This window comes from Coregonus lavaretus, assembly GCF_964263955.1.
Source record: "Coregonus lavaretus genome assembly, chromosome: 11".
In the NCBI taxonomy this organism is placed as follows: Eukaryota; Metazoa; Chordata; class Actinopteri; order Salmoniformes; family Salmonidae; genus Coregonus; species Coregonus lavaretus.
Window position 1 is genome coordinate 35680737 of NC_139998.1, and position 21273 is coordinate 35702009.

The 21273-nt window shown below is 43.3% G+C and overlaps 1 protein-coding gene across 1 annotated transcript; it reads right to left on the reverse strand.

Annotated features, from left to right (window-relative positions):
- Nucleotides 1-3501: 3501 nt before the first annotated feature.
- LOC311137139 (NEDD4-binding protein 1-like) lies at nt 3502-19534 on the reverse strand. Its single transcript, XM_084171483.1, has 7 exons — nt 19029-19534; nt 16383-17908; nt 12876-13006; nt 12510-12606; nt 4734-4841; nt 4523-4624; nt 3502-4429 (listed from the first exon to the last, which is right to left on the reverse strand). The coding sequence occupies exons 1-7, from the start codon at nt 19332-19334 to the stop codon at nt 4006-4008; spliced, it is 2694 nt and encodes an 897-aa protein (XP_084027609.1). The 5' UTR covers nt 19335-19534; the 3' UTR covers nt 3502-4005.
- Between the last annotated feature and the right edge of the window lie 1739 nt (nt 19535-21273).

Genomic DNA, 21273 nt, shown 5'->3' on the forward strand with positions numbered 1-21273 from the left:
AAAATGCTACTTACTGGTTTCAATGGCATATGGAATTCTTTAAAATAATTGCCTGCATGTTTGGTTGGATTTTGGCTAGGCTACTTTAAAGCAAGGTAAGACGCCTCATATGTATATGTTTTCAAAATGCATACTGCCTCCAGCTCATTGCAAAGTGGTGTGTGATGCGCTGAAGCCTGCCTACTTGCCTATGCATTTGAATGGATGGGAAGCATGCTTCAATTATCAGTTTAGAAATAAAAATAGTAGTTATTTTCAATCCTGGCCATTATTATTATTATTATTATTATTATTTTTACATGCCATTGCCTTTTAGAATTGTTGTGCAATGATTGGGCTTATTAAGGCATGTTTCACTCCAGCAGCAACAAACAGCTGTTTGAGCTGTATCAGCAGCTCTTGCACGACATCAACTGGTATTTCAATCAATGAATAGGCTCAAATGCATTATTTCGCAATGGGAATTATTTTCTTCTCATTTCCTTCTTTTGGGTGGGGGAGCCAAAAGCCGGCTATTACCGGCAAACGGAAACCATGTTTGACGTTACTCCTCCATAGGTCTGTAAGTAGGGCCTAGTTCCGCTAACTCAGTTTGTATGCAAACCTTTGTGGTTTCTGTTTAAAGAAGTTGCTGTTTGCATAATGAAGACGGTTGAGTAGAATATGTTTCTTACATAACTAAGACCTTTGGGGACAAGGGCTTCCCTGAAGAACTAGCCTATGAGGAAACCACTACAACTCCTGGCATTCAAAACAGGGATGTTTTGAATTTAGTACCTTGGTAACCCAAAGCTAGTAATGATCTTGTGTTGTTTTCAAAGGGATGGCAGTGATACAGCCTGGCTCGCTGACCTTAGCGTAACTGTTGTGTGTGGGATCAATGAGGCAAATAGCCACACTAATAAGCCACAAAGTGCATTCATGATTCTCATCCAATTATAATGATCACTGAATTGCTACCTCTAAACAAACTCTGATGCTCAAGCTCACCAGGCTCGACCTGACTGCAAAGGTGTGTGCACCACCTATATTGAATTAACTTTCTCATGAAGATAAGTTTTGTAGATATTACATGTCACTACTTCCACTGATCAGCAGTCAGTAAAGGATGCCAGTTGTCTCCCCCTTTATACATTTGGTAAGAGTTAATCAGCCTAAATAAATGTATTTGAGCAAATGCTTCACAGCCGTACCCTTCTGCATTCACTGTTTCTCACAGTTTCTATTATAATGTACAGTGCATTCTGAAAGTATTCAGACCCCTTGACTTTTTCCACAGTTACGTTACTGCCTTATTCTAAAATTGATTAAATAAAAATTCCCCTCAATCTACACACAACACCCCATAATGACAAAGGGAAAACAGGCTTTTTATACATTTTTGCAAATGTGTGTGTGTGTGTGTGTGTATGTATATATATATATATAAAAACGTATTTACATAAGTATTCAGACCATGTGCTATGAGACTCAAAATTGAGCTCCGGTGCATCCTGTTTCCATTGATCATCCTTGAGATGTTTCTACAACTTGATTGGAGTCTACCTGTGGTAAATTCAATTGATTGGACACCAATCAGGCCTTTATGGTAAAGTCGCCAGACGGAAGCCACTCCTCAGTAAAAGGCACATGACAGCCCGCTTAGAGTTTGCCAAAAGGCACCTAAAGGACTCTGACCATGAGAAACAAGATTCTCTGGTCTGATGAAACCAAAATTGAACTCTTTGGCCTAAATGCCAAGCGTCATGTCTGGAGGAAACCTGGCACCATCCCTATGGTGAAGCATGGTGGTGGCAGCATCATGCTGGGAGACTAGTCAGGATTGAGGGAAAGATGAACGGAGTAGAGAGAGATCCTTGATGAAAACCTGCTCCAGAGCGCTCAGGACCTCAGACTGGGGCGAAGGTTCACCTTCCAACAGGACAACGACCCTAAACACACAGCCAAGACAACGCAGGAGTGGTTTCGGGACAAGTCTCTGAATGTCCTTGAGTGGCCCAGCCAGAGCCCGGACTTGAACCCGATCGAACATCTCTGGAGAGACCTGAAAATAGCTGTGCAGTGACGCTTCCCATCCAACCTGACAGCGCTTGAGGATCTGCAGAGAGGAATGGGAGAAACTCCCCAAATACAGGTGTGCCAAGCTTGTAGCGTCATACCCAAGAAGACTCGAGGCTGTAATTGCTGCCAAAGGTGCTTCAACAAAGTACTGAGTAAAGGGTCTGAATACTTATGTAAATGTGATATTTCAGTTTTTCATATTTCAAACATTTGCAAAAATGTATACAAACCTGTTTTTGCTTTGTCATTATGGGGTATTGTGTGTAGATTGATGAAGAACATTTTCAATTTAATCAATTTTAGAATAAGGCTGTAACGTAACAAAATATGGAAAAAGTCAAGGGGTCTGAATACTTTCCGAATGCACTGTATATTACTATTTTTTGTTTTGAGTACATGTCAACACACACCAACAAAACAGTTAAAAAATATATGGTTAGAACAAAGACATCAACATACAGAAATAAGAAAAGGTCTCGTTTATGACAAACAGTTGGCCTTTATTAACTTTACCAGCCTGTGGAGATCAAATATACACCCTGTCTTTCAAGTAACTGTGAGATACCCACAGAACGCCTGTGCCCTCATTGGTGATACCACAGCATTTCCGTGGTTGTAGAAATCTGAAAAGGAAAAAAATGTAAATCAAACATCAGTGACTGACATCCTTTACATTATATAGAGAAGAAACAACAGAAAGGGGACTTGGAGACAGAGTCCAAAGTTTTACCTCCCTGGTAGAATACACTGACAAACATCTCCAAAAAGAGTTGAATATTAGTTATACACAATGGATGCACCTTGTTATACAAAACTGAAGCTATACACAACTGAAGCAAATTGATTTCATCATAATAGCCAGGCCACTCATCTGTGATGAGATCTTTTAGCAATAAGTGATCCAGTACCAACTAGCCCCTGACTGCTTGGTTCACAGTGACCTCTGGTGGCTGTAGCTGGTGACCGGGGTCTTATCTAACCAATAATGAATCACGGGTTTGCTATGTTGTTACCATTACAAAAGATAGTAACTTGCACGAGAGTGGCCAGGGTGTTCCAGATCATTGAGTAACATGGGTAAGTTGGCTCTTCTTCTGGGCTCTGAGTCAGTCTGGGACTCTCCAGAAGATACAATGGCCAATCAGTACAGGAAGATAAGGGACTTAGCAGCCAAACTCTGTAAGTAATATTTGTGATGTCATTCAAGGAATATAATTTCCTCAGATGTTTTAGATAATCTTTTCCATATAATTTTCTCAGCACAGGATTGTACTTGGACAGGGCACTGGTGCCTCCAGGCCTTGCATCTGCCAACTTGGTATCAAAGCACTAGATTGTGAATCACTGGAGGAATTAAGTATCACTAGTAAAAAAATAAAAATAAAGCTTCTTTATGGGGCTGTTTGTATTTTTGTCATTAATTACATAAAACCATATATGCACATGTCAATGTTGATATTTACAAAATCATATAGAAACAAATTATATTACAACATGAACAAAATAACATTCCTTCAGCAGTTATTACAGCAATAGCAATTTCAACACAATTTGGTTTCACACCTTAAAGACTTGTGCAGAGACAAATTACAGGAAATAAGTACTTAGAACAAATATGTGCACACTACATACAGTATATGCCAGCTGGACAATTCCTTCCCCACAATTTATGGTTTCACTCGAAAGCAAACGATTGAGAAATGTCATAAAAGTGCATATGTTCCATGGACACTGCTGAACTTAAAACGTGTAGAAAAAGGAGAGAGTTATGTCTTCCAAACAAATAGCCATCCCCAAGAGCAGTGCAGTTGACCATCGTCTTTAATACAAAACTTTAAATAGCTCAGTTTTCTGTACATAGGCCTACTATTGGCACCCTCCTTCGACAGAGACATGTAAGTGTATCTGTGTGTGAGTGGCTGAGTACGGTATGTGTGCTTGGTTTCATCCCAGCAGAAGGCCTGACAGTGCATTCAGGTCTCTCATGTAGGGGTTGTCACTCAGGATACAGTCAATGCGCTGCTTCTGGTCGGGGAAGATATCGTACAGCTTCCTTTTGAGCTCTATGGTTTCCGAAAGTGAACGCTGGGGAGGGGGAGAGGGTGTTGGGCGAGGGTTGTGCGATCGCTGAAGAGGGGGTGAGGGGCGAGGAGCGTGTGACCTCTGTGGAGGGGGTGAGGGTGTTGGGTGGGGGGGGTGCCACCCAGGGGGCCCAGAATGTGGCCAGTGGGAGGGTGGCCTCATCTGGGGGGTAGCTGTGGGGCGGGGGGAAGATGAGGGGCGGGGTGAAGACTGCAGAGCTTGGACATAGACCAGCTGCGGGGTGGCTCGAGGGTCTGGCCTCAGAGGAGGTGTGACTGAGCTCCGTCTGTGAGAGAGACACACGTATGGTCAATACACACACACCTCTGCAGTAATGTCATACTGTATAAACAATACTATCATCTCCTTTCACACACACCTGTTGTCCTTCCGTAAGAACACCTCCAGGTGGGGGCCATGCTTCCCCAGGGGGTCATCTGGGATCATAAAGTGGTCCTCCACAAAGGTAAACTGCAGAAGCCTGGAAAAAGGGGGCAGTCAGTGTGGGAGAAGGTATTGTGTCCAGGGATTATATAAAATGTCTGTGGAGAAATGAGTGCATGTCTGACGATTGGTTAAAAGGCCTTCACCTCTCTTGGATGATCCTCATCCATGCCTCTGATGTATTTACAAAGTCCCGCAGGTTGTCATTGGTGACAATAACTCCTCCTGTCTTCTCTGCCAGGTGGAGCAGAAACCTGTGGGTGAGAGCGAGACAAGATGGACCGAGTCAGCTGACAGTGAGTCAGTATGGATGACAGTAAGGAATGTGGGCGAGGCTGTGGGACAGAGTGAGTATTAGGGTGGAATATTTTCCCGGTATTTTACACATTTTCCATCCCGAGAATAAATCACTTTTCTCCCGGGTAACCCGGTATTTCCTACCAAAACCGGAAGTGTCATTTAAAAGCATTATAAAGCATTTAAATAGGCCTGTCTGGATTTGATTAGAGCGTTGATCGAAAATTCAAGCCTGATGCAACCTGAGCCTGATTAAATATATTTAATGAGCCCAAGCCCAAAAAAGCCCAAATGATTGTGCCGTTATCCAATATGCTATATAGGCTACTGCACATTATGCTCGACAGAAAAACATAAAAGCTAATAGATCTAGGCCTAGCTATGCTCTCTTGGGTAAATAAATGAAACAAGCTAATCTTTTTGAGTGTGAACTGTATTACTGTACTGTATTGTATTATACGGACTGGAATTACACACATCATTCAAACCATGATTAGCAGGGAGAGAACAATTAGAAGAAAAAAAATCTTAATATTTCCACTAACGTCATTAGCCTACCACCTCTTTCTCTCTCTAGTGTTGCTTCATTCCTTCCTCGCTTTCAACAGTTAAATGAAATAAGTTGTTGTCCTTATCTTCATCATTCTCATGACATGTTTGAAAAATATAGGACTAGAATGAGATGCAGAAGGCTTTCACTTCTCTTCACGAGGGTTGAATAAATAACTGCAATAGCCTACCGCCATCAAGCGTTCGCTCTTCTTTCAAATGAACCGTGAGTTCTATTGGCTGCTGTATTTAACATTCAACAAACAAGAGCTTGCGCCCCTCTTCAAATAGTCTATTGGTATAAGAAATGCCCAAAACATAATGTCCAGCAAGCTATTCTAGTCTAGCTTTTCCTGCATGGGTCTCCAAGAGCTAAGGAGCCTTTTTTACAGAGAGAGGCCAGCGGAGCACAGTTGCGTGCGTATTGCGCAAGAGACAGAGGCTATAAGTTGGAAGCTTATTATGCATAACCCACCATCCATTAGCTAGATAGAAGGCTAATATTGCATTGAATGTATTACCTGAAAGAAGTAGGCTAAGACTATATATCTATATATGGACCTACAGTTGAAGTCGGAAGTTTACATACACTTAAGTTAGTCATTAAAACTCGTTTTTCAACCACTCCACAGATTCCTTGTTAACAAACTATAGTTTTGGCAAGTCGGTTAGGACATCTACTTTGTGCATGACACAAGTAATTTTTCCAAGAATTGTTTACAGACAGATTATTTCACTGTATCACAATTCCAGTGGGTCAGAAGTTTACATACACTAAGTTGACTGTGCCTTTAAACAGCTTGGAAAATTCCAGAAAATGATGTCATGGCTTTAGAAGCTTCTGATTGGCTAATGGACATAATTTGAGACAATTGGAGGTGTACCTGTGGATGTATTTCAAGGCCTACCTTCAAACTCAGTGCCTCTTTGCTTGACATCATGGGAAAAATCAAAAGAAATCAGCCAAGACCTCAGATTCTTTTTTTTGTAGACCTCCACAAGTCTGGTTCATCCTTGGGAGCAATTTCGTAACGCCTGACGGTACCACGTTCATCTGTACAAACAATAGTATGCAAGTATAAACACCTTGGGACCACGCAGCCGTCATACCGCTCAGGAAGGAGACGCATTCTGTCTCCTAGAGATGAACGTACTTTGGTGCGAAAAGTGCAAATCAATCCCAGAACAACAGCAAAGGACCTTGTGAAGATGCTGGAGGAAACAGGTACAAAAGTATCTATATCCACAGTAAAACGAGTCCTATATCAACATAACCTGAAAAGCCGCTCAGCAAGGAAGAAGCTACTGCTCCAAAACCGCCATAAAAAAGCCAGACTACGGTTTGCAACTGCACATGGGGACAAAGATCTTACTTTTTGGAGACATGTCCTCTGTTCTGATGAAACAAAAATATAACTGTTTGGCCATAATGACCATCGTTATGTTTGGAGGAAAAAGGGGGAACTTGCAAGCCGAAGAACACCATCCCAACCGTGAAGCACAGGGGTGGCAGCATCATGCTGTGGGGGTGCTTTGCTGCAGGAGGGTCTGGTGCACTTCACAAAATAGATGGCATCATGAGGAAGGAAAATTATGTGGATATATTGAAGCAACATCTCAAGACATCAGTCAGGAAGTTAAAGCTTGGTCGCAAATGGGTCTTCCAAATGGACAATGACCCCAAGCATACTTCCAAAGTTGTGGCAAAATGGCTTAAGGACAACAAAGTCAAGGTATTGGAGTGGCCATCACAAAGCCCTGACCTCAATCCTATAGAAATTGTGGGCAGAACTGAAAAAGCGTGTGTGAGCAAGGAGGCCTACAAACCTGACTCAGTTACACCAGCTCTGTCAGGAGGAATGGGCCAAAATTCACCCAACTTATTGTGGGAAGCTTGTGTAAAGCTACCTGAAACATTTGACCCAAGTTAAACAATTTAAAGGCAATGCTACCAAATACTAATTGAGTGTATGTAAACTTCTGACCCACTGAAATAAATAAAAGCTTAAATAAATCACTCTACTATTATTCTGACATTTCACATTCTTAAAATAAAGTGGTGATCCTAACTGACCTAAGACAGGGAATTTTTACTAGGATTAAATGTCAGGAATTGTGAAAAACTGAGTTTAAATGTATTTGGCTAAGGTGTATGTAAACTTCCGACTTCAACTGTATATATACAGTGGGGAGAACAACTATTTGATACACTGACGATTTTGCAGGTTTTCCTACTTACAAAGCATGTAGAGGTCTGTAATTTTTATCATAGGTACACTTCAACTGTGAGAGACGGAATCTAAAACAAAAATCCAGAAAAACACATTGTATGATTTTTAAGTAATTAGTTTGCATTTTATTGCATGACATAAGTATTTGATCACCTACCAACCAGTAAGAATTCCGGCTCTCACAGACCTGTTAGTTTTTCTTTATGAAGCCCTCCTGTTCTCCACTCATTACCTGTTAACTGCACCTGTTTGAACTCGCTACCTGTATAAAAGACACCTGTCCACACACTCAATCAAACAGACTCCAATCTCTCCACAATGGCCAAGACCAGAGAGCTGTGTAAGGACATCAGGGATAAAATTGTAGACCTGCACAAGGCTGGGATGGGCTACAGGACAATAGGCAAGCAGCTTGGTGAGAAGGCAACAACTGTTGGCGCAATTATTAGAAAATGGAAGAAGTTCAAGATGACGGTCAATCACCCTCGGTCTGGGGCTCCATGCAAGATCTCACCTTGTGGGGCATCAATGATCATGAGGAAGGTGAGGGATCAGCCCAGAACTACACGGCAGAATCTGGTCAATGAGCTGAAGAGAGCTGAGACCACAGTCTCAAAGAAAACCATTAGTAACACACTACGCCGTCATGGATTAAAATCCTGCAGCGCACGCAAGGTCCCCCTGCTCAAGCCAGCGCATGTCCAGGCCCGTCTGAAGTTTGCCAATGACCATCTGGATGATCCAGAGGAGGAATGGGAGAAGGGCATGTGGTCTGATGAGACAAAAATATAGCTTTTTGGTCTAAACTCCACTCGCCGTGTTTGGAGGAAGAAGAAGGATGAGTACAACCCCAAGAACACCATCCCAACCGTGAAGCATGGAGGTGGAAACATCATTCTTTGGGGATGCTTTTCTGCAAAGGGGACAGGACGACAGCACCATATTGAGGGGAGGATGGATGGGGCCATGTATCGCGAGATCTTGGCCAACAACCTCCTTCCCTCAGTAAGAGCATTGAAGATGGGTCGTGGCTGGGTCTTCCAGCATGACAACGACCCGAAACACACAGCCATGGCAACTAAGGAGTGGCTCCGTAAGAAGCATCTCAAGGTCCTGGAGTGGCCTAGCCAGTCTCCAGACCTGAACCCAATAGAAAATCTTTAAACGTATGATCTCTGTAATTGCAAACAAAGGTTTCTGTACTAAATATTAAGTTCTGCTTTTCTGATGTATCAAATACTTATGTCATGCAATAAAATGCAAATTAATTACTTTAAAATAATACAATGTGATTTTCTGGATTTTTAGATTCCGTCTCTCACGGTTGAAGTGTACCTATGATAAAAAATTACAGACCTCTAAATGCTTTGTAAGTAGGAAAACCTGCAAAATCGGCAGTGTATCAAATACTTGTTCTCCCCACTGTATATATATATATATATATATCAATCTTGAACAGGATTATCAATTTTGAATGCAGTTTGAATGGAATTGATGGAGAGAAAGACTGCGAGAGAGTGCTCGCGCACTGATTTAAAGCAACGATATAGGAGTGTTTTAAAACTCTGCAGCTGCAAAAAAGATAAAAATCATCTTTACAATAAAAAAATAAGGTGACCCCGAAAGCCGGATGGAGATATGTAAATTAGCCGCACATTCTGCCTTTATATTACTGTAGCATAGGCTATGCTGCAGCAAATGTAGGTCTGTCTACCTGTCACAAGAAAAAAAGTGACCATGATGACATGGGCATTAATATGGAGTTGGTCCCCCTTTGCTGCTATAACAGCCTCCACTCTTCTGGGAAGGCCTTCCACTAGATGTTGGAACATTGCTGCGGGGACTTACTTCCATTCAGCCACAAGATTAGTGAGGTCGGGCACTGATGTTGGGCGATTAGGCCTGGCTCGCAGTCGGCGTTCCAATTCATCCCAAAGGTGTTCGTTGGGGTTGAGGTCAGGGCTCTGTGCAGGCCAGTCAAGTTCTTCCACACCGATCTCGACAAACCATTTCAATATGGACCTCACTTAGTGAATGGGGGCGTTGTCATGCTGAAACAGGAAAGGGCCTTCCTGTTTCAGCAAAGGGCCACAAAGTTGGAAGCACAGAATCGTCTAGAATGTCATTGTATGCTGTAGCGTTAAGACTTCCCTTACCTGGAACTAAGGGGCCTAGCCCGAACCATGAAAAACAGCCCCAGACCATTATTCCTCCTCCACCAAACTTTACAGTTGGCACTATGCATTGGGGCAGGTAGCGTTCTCCTGGCATCTGCCAAACCCAGATTCTTCCGTCGGACTGCCAGATGGTGAAGCGTGATTCATCACTCCAGAGAACGCGTTTCCACTGCTCCAGTGTCCAATGGCGGCGAGCTTTACACCACTCCAGCCGACGCTTGGCATTACGCATGGTGATCTTAGGCTTGTGTGCGGCTGCTCGGCCAAGGAAACCCATTTCACGAAGCTACCGACGAACAGTTCTTGTGCTGACGTTGCTTCCAGAGGCAGTTTGGAACTGAGCACTTCAGTAAGGCCATTCTACTGACAATGTTTGTCTATGGAGATTGCATGGCTTTGTTCTCGATTTTACACACCTGTCAGCAACGGTGTGGCTGAAATAGCCGAATCCACTAATTTGAAGGGGTGTCCACATACTTTAGTATATACAGTGGGGGAAAAAAGTATTTAGTCAGCCACCAATTGTGCAAGTTCTCCCACTTAAAAAGATGAGAGAGGCCTGTAATTTTCATCATAGGTACACGTCAACTATGACAGACAAAATCAGGAAAAAAAATCCAGAAAATCACATTGTAGGATTTTTTATGAATTTATTTGCAAATTATGGTGGAAAATAAGTATTTGGTCAATAACAAAAGTTTCTCAATACTTTGTTATATACCCTTTGTTGGCAATGACACAGGTCAAACGTTTTCTGTAAGTCTTCACAAGGTTTTCACACACTGTTGCTGGTATTTTGGCCCATTCCTCCGTGCAGATCTCCTCTAGAGCAGTGATGTTTTGGGGCTGTGGCTGGGCAACACTGACTTTCAACTCCCTCCAAAGATTTTCTATGGGGTTGAGATCTGGAGACTGGCTAGGCCACTCCAGGACCTTGAAATGCTTCTTACGAAGCCACTCCTTCGTTGCCCTGGCGGTGTGTTTGGGATCATTGTCATGCTGAAAGACCCAGCCACGTTTCATCTTCAATGCCCTTGCTGATGGAAGGAGGTTTTCACTCAAAATCTCACGATACATGGCCCCATTCATTATTTTCTTTACACGGATCAGTCGTCCTGGTCCCTTTGCAGAAAAACAGCCCCAAAGCATGATGTTTCCACTCCCATGCTTCACAGTAGGTATTGTGTTCTTTGGATGCAACTCAGCATTCTTTGTCCTCCAAACACGACGAGTTGAGTTTTTACCAAAAAGTTATATTTTGGTTTCATCTGACCATATGACATTCTCCCAATCATCTTCTGGATCATCCAAATGCACTCTAGCAAACTTCAGACGGGCCTGGACATGTACTGGCTTAAGCAGGGGGACACGTCTGGCACTGCAGGATTTGAGTCCCTGGTGGCGTAGTGTGTTACTGATGGTAGGCTTTGTTACTTTGGTCCCAGCTCTCTGCAGGTCATTCACTAGGTCCCCCCGTGTGGTTCTGGGATTTTTGCTCACCGTTCTTGTGATCATTTTGACCCCACGGGGTGAGATCTTGCGTGGAGCCCCAGATCGAGGGAGATTATCAGTGGTCTTGTATGTCTTCCATTTCCTAATAATTGCTCCCACAGTTGATTTCTTCAAACCAAGCTGCTTACCTATTGCAGATTCAGTCTTCCCAGCCTGGTGCAGGTCTACAATTTTGTTTCTGGTGTCCTTTGACAGCTCTTTGGTCTTGGCCATAGTGGAGTTTGGAGTGTGACTGTTTGAGGTTGTGAACAGGTGTCTTTTATACTGATAACAAGTTCAAACAGTTGCCATTAATACAGGTAACGAGTTGAGGACAGAGGAGCCTCTTAAAGAAGAAGTTACAGGTCTGTGAGGGCCAGAAATCTTGCTTGTTTGTAGGTGACCAAATACTTATTTTCCACCATAATTTGCAAAGAAATTCATTAAAAATCCTACAATGTAATTTTCTGGATTATTTTTTCTCAATTTGTCTGTCATAGTTGACGTGTACCTATGATGAATATTACAGGCCTCTCTCATCTTTTTAAGTGGGAGAACTTGCACAATTGGTGGCTGACTAAATACTTTTTTTCCCCACTGTATAGTGCAGGTCTACATACTGAGATGGGCTGTCGGTCCCCACCCTGAGCGTTGATGATTCATCATGCAGTGACCAGAGAGAAGGTTGTAGAGAAACCAGATTTAGACATGGCATATAAGTGAACAGTTCCATTTCACGGCATGCTGTTCATTTAAATCATTTATTATAATTGACCGGTTTCTCGCAGTTATTTATCCTGGGAAAAGGGAGTGGTTTTGGGCAGTAAATCTCGGTAACCGGGTTCCCGCCATTCAACCCTAGTGAGTATGGATGAGGTGGCAGCAGGGAATGTGGGCGAGGCTGTGACAAAGGGTAGGTATGGATGAGGTGGCAGTAAGGAATGTGGGACAGGGTGAGTATGGATGAGGTGGCAGCAGGGAATGTGGGACAGGGTGAGTATGGATGAGGTGGCAACAGGGAATGTGAGCGAGGCTGTGGGACAGGGCAAGTATGGATGAGGTGGCAGTAAGGAATGTGGGCGAGGCTGTGGGACAGGGTGAGTATGGATGAGGTGGCAGCAGATGACAGAGGGTGGGCTGGCTGTATGACGAGGTGAGATGTGTGACTCAGCAGTACCTGTCATCATGGGAGGAAATCCTCTGTCCACAGACCTCTCTGGAAGGAGTGAAGGAGAGCAGACGCAGGTCTTCCAGTTGGTTCAGGTAATGTTGTTCTATTGAGACACGTGGAGCAAATACACACATTAAGACCTTATCCTTAACAGAGCACACATAACAGACAAACATGTGGAGCACATTATTACCACTCAAACAGTAATCCTCACAACTTTTTGCCAAAGTACAATCATCTTTCTCCTGACAAAAACCTTGGATGGCTGTACTACCGGTACATTTCATGTCACTTCTTTACCACCCAAAACCAGAGGGATGAGATTGAGCCCAGGTTGGGGTGGCCTGTGCTGTGGTGTGTGTTTGTTCTGACCTGTGGTGCAGCGGTCTCTCTTCTGCCTCCACTGAGGCACAAAGACGGTGATCTCCCGGTGGCCCTGCCTCCAGAAGGCCTCCACAGCGATGGCTATCCCCCGGCAGGAGAAGAAGCGGTGGAGACCATGCCTACAGAGGAGCACAAGGAGGAAGGGTTACTTAGGAATGATTAGGTTAGAAATGGCTTATAAACTAGCCTAATACATAAAGTGATTGTTGTATTTCAGATTGACAAATTGAGGATTGCCTTCAGACAGTATTGTCACAGATGAGTAACAAGTAGGGCTGTGATGGTCACCACTATAATCGTTTGAATAGCAAAAAGCTATAGTAAAGAAAGTAGACAAACTTTACCCAAAAGCAGCAAATTTTACACAAATTTTCTCCTCTCCTCCTGATTGCATGTGCTGCAGGAATGGTGGGGGGTGGGGGTTGCCTCGGCAACCAAGACTAGTTTGCTACAACAACAACTTGCTGAAACAAGGAACAAAACTTCCATCAAGTTGTAGAGTTACTAACTCAACCGCACGTGTCATGTTTCTGAATGCCCAGCCTTCCTCCCGTCTTCAGTCAGCTGTTTGTCCTAAACACAAAATTCTAAAACTGGCCAGTTTTGCGTCCTCTCGTCTCATATTGGCTGTTAGATGTAAACCAGGCTTACTTTTACTTTGCTGCTTTTGGGTAAAGTTTGTCGAATTGAATATGAAGTTCATTAAAATAAAAACATTATTTTACTAGAACGGCTATGACGGTTATTTTACTTTCATGATGGTCTTTATCCTTAAATCGTCAATTACACAATTATACAATTACTGTGCCAGCCCAGTTTGAGAAAGAAAGCCACTCAGAAAAGTAACACATTGAAGGAGTGAAAGACATTCTGACGTCTACAAAAACATATAAGATGTAGCCTAACAAAGAGTAGAATGTCCCTCTGGTCAGAGCCAGCTTTTGGCAGGAAGTTATCAGTCCTGCAATCCAAAAATAAAGATATGGAGAGTTTAAATGCAGCCTTTGTACACATATTTTATTTATTTATTCTACCCAGAGTTGTTGATCCCTCCCAATACACTAATCTCATTCTATATCTAAAAAACAAAGTAAAATAGGGTTTATTTATATTACTTGGAGATAGGCTAGTCAGGGTAGAGTTCTGGAAAATATGGGCAGATAGGGGGTCCAGTAGATCTCATAACAACCATTACAAACAAATGGCCAGAGAACATTGAACACACACAAGCTTCAAACACGTCTCATTTTGTGGGGCAATGCAAAGTTACAGAGAAGTTCCCTCTTAAAGAGAAAGTGAGTTCAAACAGGATGTGCAACTAACTCCAGCACCACTAACGTGGATAGTAAAATCACCTTGTCAACCTAGAAATATAATCGCCAAATATACAAAAAGCTTTATTTCCCCTTGTAATTTTCTCATAAAACCCCCATACTTGTTCGTACTTGGATGTCCCTATAGCATATGTACTCTGAGATCTTATCATGAAATGTGATTTTCTGACCTCATTCTGATGAGGTAGCTAGATAGCAGTGGAGGCTCCTCAGAGGAGGAAGGGAAGGACCATCCTCCAAAGTGAATTTCACTTAAAAAAATTATGGTAAAACATTTACAAAAGTGATCCTTTTTAGATAAAACTATACTAAATATAATCACGTCACCAAATAACTGATTAAAACTATTTTGCAAAGGTCTACAGTAGCCTCAACAGCACTCTGTAGGGTAGCACCATGGTGTAGCCGGAGGACAGCTAGTTTCCGTCCTCTGGGTAAATTGACTTCAATACAAAACCTAGGAGGCTCATGGTTCTCACCCCCTTCCATAGACTTACACAGTAATTATGATAACTTCCGGAGGACGTCCTACAGCCTATCAGAGCTCTTGCAGCATGAACTGACATGTTGTCCACCCAATCAAAGGATCAGAGAATGAATCTAGTACTGAAAACATAAGCTACAGCTAGCTAGCACTGCAGTGTACAAAATGTATTGAGTAGTTGACTCAAAGAGAGAGAAAGACAATAGTTGAACAGTTTTGAACAAATTAATTTCTTCCACAATGAAGGAGAAGCAAGAGTTTCACTTACTTAGCTAGCAACTGCAGTTTGCTAGTTTAGCCTACTGAAACACCCTGCTCAAATAGAGGGATGCTATGTTAGCTAGCTGGCTATGACTTTCCTACACAACACTGGAACTCTTCAAGGTAAGCTTTTGGTATTACAAATGTATTGCCACTGGGGCCGCCGGTGTAACTGCTTACTGACTGTACACTAACGTTACTGCATGATTGTAGTGGATTTACTAACACGTTAGTTCTATTAGCTATGCTGACTATGATGTTACTTTAGCTAATATGGTGACAATGATGTAGGCTGTGTGTAGCGGTTTGGTTTGGAAAGGTTTTTTCGCCATAGAGCTGATGTGTTGTGCATTGAAGTCCACAAGCGAAGGGAAGAGAAGGAATATAACGTGGCTGTTATCAGAGTGAACTCTGTTTACGCGTGATCAGGGGTGTATTCATTCCACCGATTCTGTTGAAAAACGTTTCTTAAAATGGAAGCAAACAGAACAAAACGGGGATAAACATACCTGAACTTGTCCAATAGAAACTCTTGTTTGCAACTGTTGGACTAATGATTACACCCTATATCAGCTAGATGCAGGAAGAGTGTGCAAGGCAGCATTGAATGTCACTGTCTGTTACCTCAAATTTGTCTCTCGACCTGTGTGCACCTACGTTGTAAACTTTCATTCATAGGCTAGGTTGTAGCAACCTCATGATGGGTATAGGGAAAATTTGAGTATCATGTAGTAGCCTAAACCTATCGCTGTTACATTGAACTGGGTGAATGGAATATGAACGAGTCATCCAAAATGCTGTAATAGAAAGGCCATGCTCATGAAAAAATAATTGTCCTCCCTCATCTTAAACGGCACTGACCGCCACTGCTAGATAGATAGCCTAACTCATAGTCCTGATCAATCCACAACAAACGGAAGTTAGCTGTGCCAGTCAGATTAGTCTGAGTCTGAAAGGGTGATATACCTCTACCACAATTATTCGGACTAAATCAACTTCCAGTAACGACTTCAGTGGACAGAATAAAATGGTGTGCGAAGTAAGAAACAGAGGAGAACTGACAAAAGTTGAGAGATAGTTGGAGTTATATTACTGACAATTATTTCAGAGAGAGATTTTCCCATCTGGACAGTCATTAGCCTTGCCAAAGCCACTGCGGCCATGCGCTAGGCCTACCTACTCATGCATTCACAGAGGGTTACTGGAAGAGCTCTCAGCTATGAGCTTTTATGTTACCCTTGAGAAAGTCCTGACTGAGGGTTACACTCCTGCTTTCACACACACACCAACGCTCACATAGGCCTACACACAGGTGGTTCCAAACAGTCATATCTGATGATGGGAAAATGAGTGTGGGCTCTCAGTGTTGTTCCACATCCTCCTACAGAGGGGGTATAGTAAGGGGAGGTTACTCACGCCATGGCCACGTTGCTGCCGTCGATGATGATGTGGCGGAGATCAGGGCGTCCAGGCTCGTTCTGTAGGGTCAGGGTGTAGGGGTTTCTCAGGGAATCATGGAAGCGGGTCGTGGCAGTCATGGGTGGTGGAGCAGGCTCTGGGTGGGGTGGGGGGACCCTGGCTGACAGGGTCTGGTAGGAGCAGCCTGGCCGTGTGTCTGCTGGCTGGGTCGGGCGCTGTGGTGTGCTCCGCAGTGCCGTCACACTTTCCACACGTACTGGCCCCATGGTCTGAGCCCCTCCCCGGGACAGGTAGTCCATCCTGGGCCCCGATGGAATATCCATCTGCTCTGCCATCCTGGCTTTACTGCCAGTCAGTGTGTCTGTGTTGTCCTCGTCATCATTGATGGTGATGATATCGTAAGCAGCCCCCTGAGCACTGCTGCTCCTCTTTAGTGTCACTGTCTGCAGCATGCTGCTACACTGTCCCCTCTGGCCAACACCATTGCTGCTGGGTGGCTTAATGTTCTCCTTGGACTTTACATCCAGGGCTCGGTTTGGCACTCTATCTAGCCCTCTGTCCTTATCCCTGGAGAGAGTAGAGGATGAGGAGGAGGAAGACTCAGGGTTGTGGGTTGAGGATGCCCCTCCTTGCTGCCTCTCTGTTCTTTGGCTCTCCTCCACAATGCACTCCAGCAGCAGGAAAGTGTCCTCTGTCTGGCCTGTCTCCTTCACCACCCGCTCCACCACCTCCTGCTGGTAGCCCATGGTCCTGAAGAAGTTCACCAGGCACCGCAGGTTGGTCTCAGGGCTCACTGCCTCCCCGTCATCCGCACCATCACTAGAGTCCAGCACCATCAGCCCCATGTTGGTCTTGGAGGGGGTCTTAACTTGGCTGTCACCGGCCACAGCGTGGCGCTCTCTCTCCATAGACTCATCCCTCCTCTCCAGGGAGTACTGCCTCTTGGTGTCCCTCAGCTCGCTCTCTGACGAGCGGCGCTTGTGGGAGGGACGGACGCCATTCAGCAACCCCGCTTCAGTCCCGGCTGCAGCCCCAACCGCCTTCTCCTCAAAGCTGGTGTCCAGGATGCGGTTGGAGAGGTCAGTGACAGGGGTGCTGCTCTGGGAGCGATCCTGGTCCACGTCTATAGCACCATCAGGCTGAGTGGGGCTCTGGGCCAGACCTAGCAGCTCCTCCTTCAGGGCACTGGGCAGCAGGAGCAGCTCCATGGCATACTTATCATCTCGCTCCTCCACAAACGTCTTGAAGGTGCGTTTCACAGCCAGCTCCCTATCTCCGGGCAGGCTGCGCTTCTCTTGGAAGAGAGCAACAAACTGCTGCACGCGGCTCTGTGCCATGACAACAGACTCAACACAGCCCAGCAGGCGCAGTCTGCCCGGCTCCAGCATCACAACCTCAGCGCTGGTGTCCCGCAGCAGTCGGTCAAGGAACAGACCCCGGGCACCAGCAAAGATGCAGTGCATGTCCACAGGGTAGCGCTCCACCTTCTGCAGCTCTGGGTCACACATGCCTTTCAGGTACTCCTGGAACAACAGAGTCAACACCAGTTAGAAAAGTAGACATGACAAAAAAAATATCATTCACACGAGAAGGTCCATGTTTGAAGCTTAAAGGGGTAACAAGCCAATTGAAACTGATAGCAGGATGCACAGGGATACCCCCTCTACGCCTACCCAAGAAACATCACTCATCTTCACTGACAACTCTGTCAACTCTGTCATGACCACATTGACCGTAAATTGGTGAGATTAAAACGTGGAAGACGGGAAGTTGTCAAAAACCAACTGAAACCCAATGAGGAAATCTCAACCTCTTTCCAGAAATATTTGATGAATCAGCCTCAAGTTTGGCTATGTCAAAGAAGGCCCTGTCACAATGCATACGTGTCTCCTCTCCATACAGTGGACATGGTTTCCTGATGACTACACACTGGAAAGAGACATGATGGGGCAAGACATAACTGTGTTGGGGTTTCCATTTTCTGTGTTCTCAATTGGGTGGGAGGAGATTCCAAATTTACTGGCACCAATAGTAATCGTTTCCGCGTTGAGTCGAACAGTGACATTGATATTACCCAATTCGGTGATCTGTACATTTAACTTCACTTGCCTGCTACAGGATGTTGGCAAGGGAAAACTCAAGATACAGAAATGTAAAAGATGTGGCCAAGATACGACTGGTGTTTTTTGAGTAGTAGAATGAACGAGAAGTCAGTGTTGAAATGAAAACAAAAGGAACGCTAAGAACAGCTTGTCCGTCTGTCATTGACATCTGTCATGCAATCGGGATATTTTGAAATTATGTAAACCTGGCCCCTGGATGGACTCTAACGTTAGATCTATAATCTTTACTGATATATTATTAGCTAGAAGGCAGATGACACAAAGCCTTATCAGATTATGAAACCCAAACAACTTCTCAATTAGCATAGTAGCTATTCCATTCGGTACCACATGACCATGCGATTATACTGCCTGATTTGCCGCTTCATTTCAGGATGGCCCTTTTCTCTACTAACGTTAAAGGCCGTTGCTGTTGAACTGCATAACTGACTTACAAAAATAAGTAAATACAACAATATAACAAAGGGCATCAAAGTTATAAGCCTCAAGCTAATTTTAATCAATCACAGTCAATGTTTACCTTTGCCCTCGACACGTCGTCTCTCTTTCCCTTGAGTTGAAGCCATATCTGCCTTGATGCTGTACTACTGTGGGCTCCAGTGTCCAAAAGGCCGATAATTGTGAAAGCTACCTGAAAAACCTGTTCTACTCTGGGCTTAGCGCATTTCAGTTCTTCTTGCTTGTTTTCAAGGACCGCAAATTCGTCCACTGCCAGGGCCTCTTGCTGTTGTTTGCTCGCTGCTGGTGATAGCCTGTTTCCCCGGGGTTCCGAACTGGTTACCTCGGTGACTCGCTTCATACCGAGAAGGGGCCGCGTTGTTGACATTCTGTTTTTGAATATATCTGTTGACAACAGATAGTTTTAATATTTTAACCATTCGGTGTCATTTGGATCTTTACCCTCCTTCATGGTTTCCTTCGATCTGTCTTTCTCTTCCCTGCGGTGATATATTAGCTAGAGTTATCCTGTTTCAAGACAGCTTTTACAAGTCAACCCCAACGCATCCGGAAAGTCCCAGTGATGATGTCATCAAAAGACGACAATATGTACGGTATGTGTTTATTTATCTCATTCAAAGAGAATATCTTATCGATATTTTGACTATCTATTCAATATCTTTAGCAAATTGTTATTTATTTTTGATTAAATAATAATCTATTCTAGCTTCCCATGGAAAAGAACGAACAACCAATGTTAAAGTCCAGACACACAATTGTCAAACAAATTATAATGGTCACGAGGGAAATGAGTGGGACATAGGCCTATCATCCAGATAAATATGGATTATAAACAAATCATATTATAATAGATTATTTTAACCAAGCACATTTGTGAAACACAAGAAATACCAATTTTGTGCAGCTGATTCGTCGATTCATAGCTGATCTAAAATTATACAATTGCACCACCTACTGGTGATGAAGCTACATAACATAATACGCTTGACGATAGATGTGTTTTGCACATTGTCAACCTTTTTTCAAAACACATAATGAGACATAATACATGACAAGAGTTGTAAGGTTTGTGAACAGGCTCTAAACTATTTTAAACTTAATTCACGGCTGTAGTCTGCCTACATAAATTAATTGTGCTGAAAACGAATGGGACTATTATTGGTACAATGTAATCAGAGCCATATACTCTATCTAAATATGGCTCTGAGTGTAATGCATTTGCCTATAACGGTTGGGTAAAGCTGAGCATAATTTTTGAAAAATACTTTCCCTCCTCTAACTACAGTTTATCTGCTAATGTGCGAGGAACTAACATTTGTGTCAGTTTAATCTCAAGAGACCAATATCCTATAGCAGGGTGTGGTGAAAAGACAACTATGCTGATAATGCCGTGATGATAAGAAGATCCGCTGACACTGTACTTTGATTATAAAGGTTTATTATAACAAAGAGTTTCAGCGTCAGATTTACAGATACCTGCAGATATCTGAAGAACAGCCGGACCCAATTCTGTGATTTGCTATTCTTATCTCCTTTGTTCAAGACATGGTATTTATATCCTATGTGACATAGTATGGCGTGATTTTAATACACCAATCCCTGGCTTTTCACATATCCTCTTTTCCAGGAATTTAGTAATGCTTTCCAGATGTTTCAGCAAGCAGAGCCAAGTTCCTCTAACACACTTTTGCAAACGTCAGCACAATCATAGACCCTCAGACACTACATATTTCCCCCCTTCGAGACTAATTAAGTCTCGAAAACAAAAATAATAGGATTATGACAAATAACAATTTTTGTTCTTGAGTAACTTTAGCAATAAATCAAAATTTATGGAGAGTAAACACATGTTTATATAGACACATTTTTGTATGTAGTGTAAATACATTGTTATGGAGTGTAAATAAATTGTTATGGAGTGTAAATAAATTGTTATGGAGTGTAAGAGCGAAAAACCTGTCTGGCAGCTTTCATTCCAAATATCCATCAGTCAATCAAGACAGGAAAATTATCTCACGGCCCCTCTGCCCTAGGCGACCACCTAAGTACTCCAGACCAATTTATAAATCTTTATCAATACATTTTAAGCTATGATGCAATTGAATACATATGAAAACCCCAGCAAACAAAATACAATCAAAATGTCCACATTCAGGCTGGTCGACCCATCGGACCCTCCTGTGGATTCTCTCTGTCCCTGCCTAGACCCAATATCCCTAAGCTTCAACGAAATAAACAAAAACATCTGAGGTCCCCACATGTACCCAACAACAGAAAACATAATTCTTCAAAAATTTATACAGAAA

Bases quoted from the DNA above. Each gene is read 5' to 3' on its own strand.
- LOC311137139 (XM_084171483.1), bottom strand. From the start codon at position 19,334: ATGTCAACAACGCGGCCCCTTCTCGGTATGAAGCGAGTCACCGAGGTA. The intron at 12,607-12,875 runs GTCAGAACAAAC...GTGTCTCAATAG, and splicing joins GAGAGACCGCTGCACCACAG to AACAACATTACCTGAACCAA. The intron at 4,842-12,509 runs GTACTGCTGAGT...TCTCACCCACAG, and splicing joins ATTTCCTCCCATGATGACAG to GTTTCTGCTCCACCTGGCAG.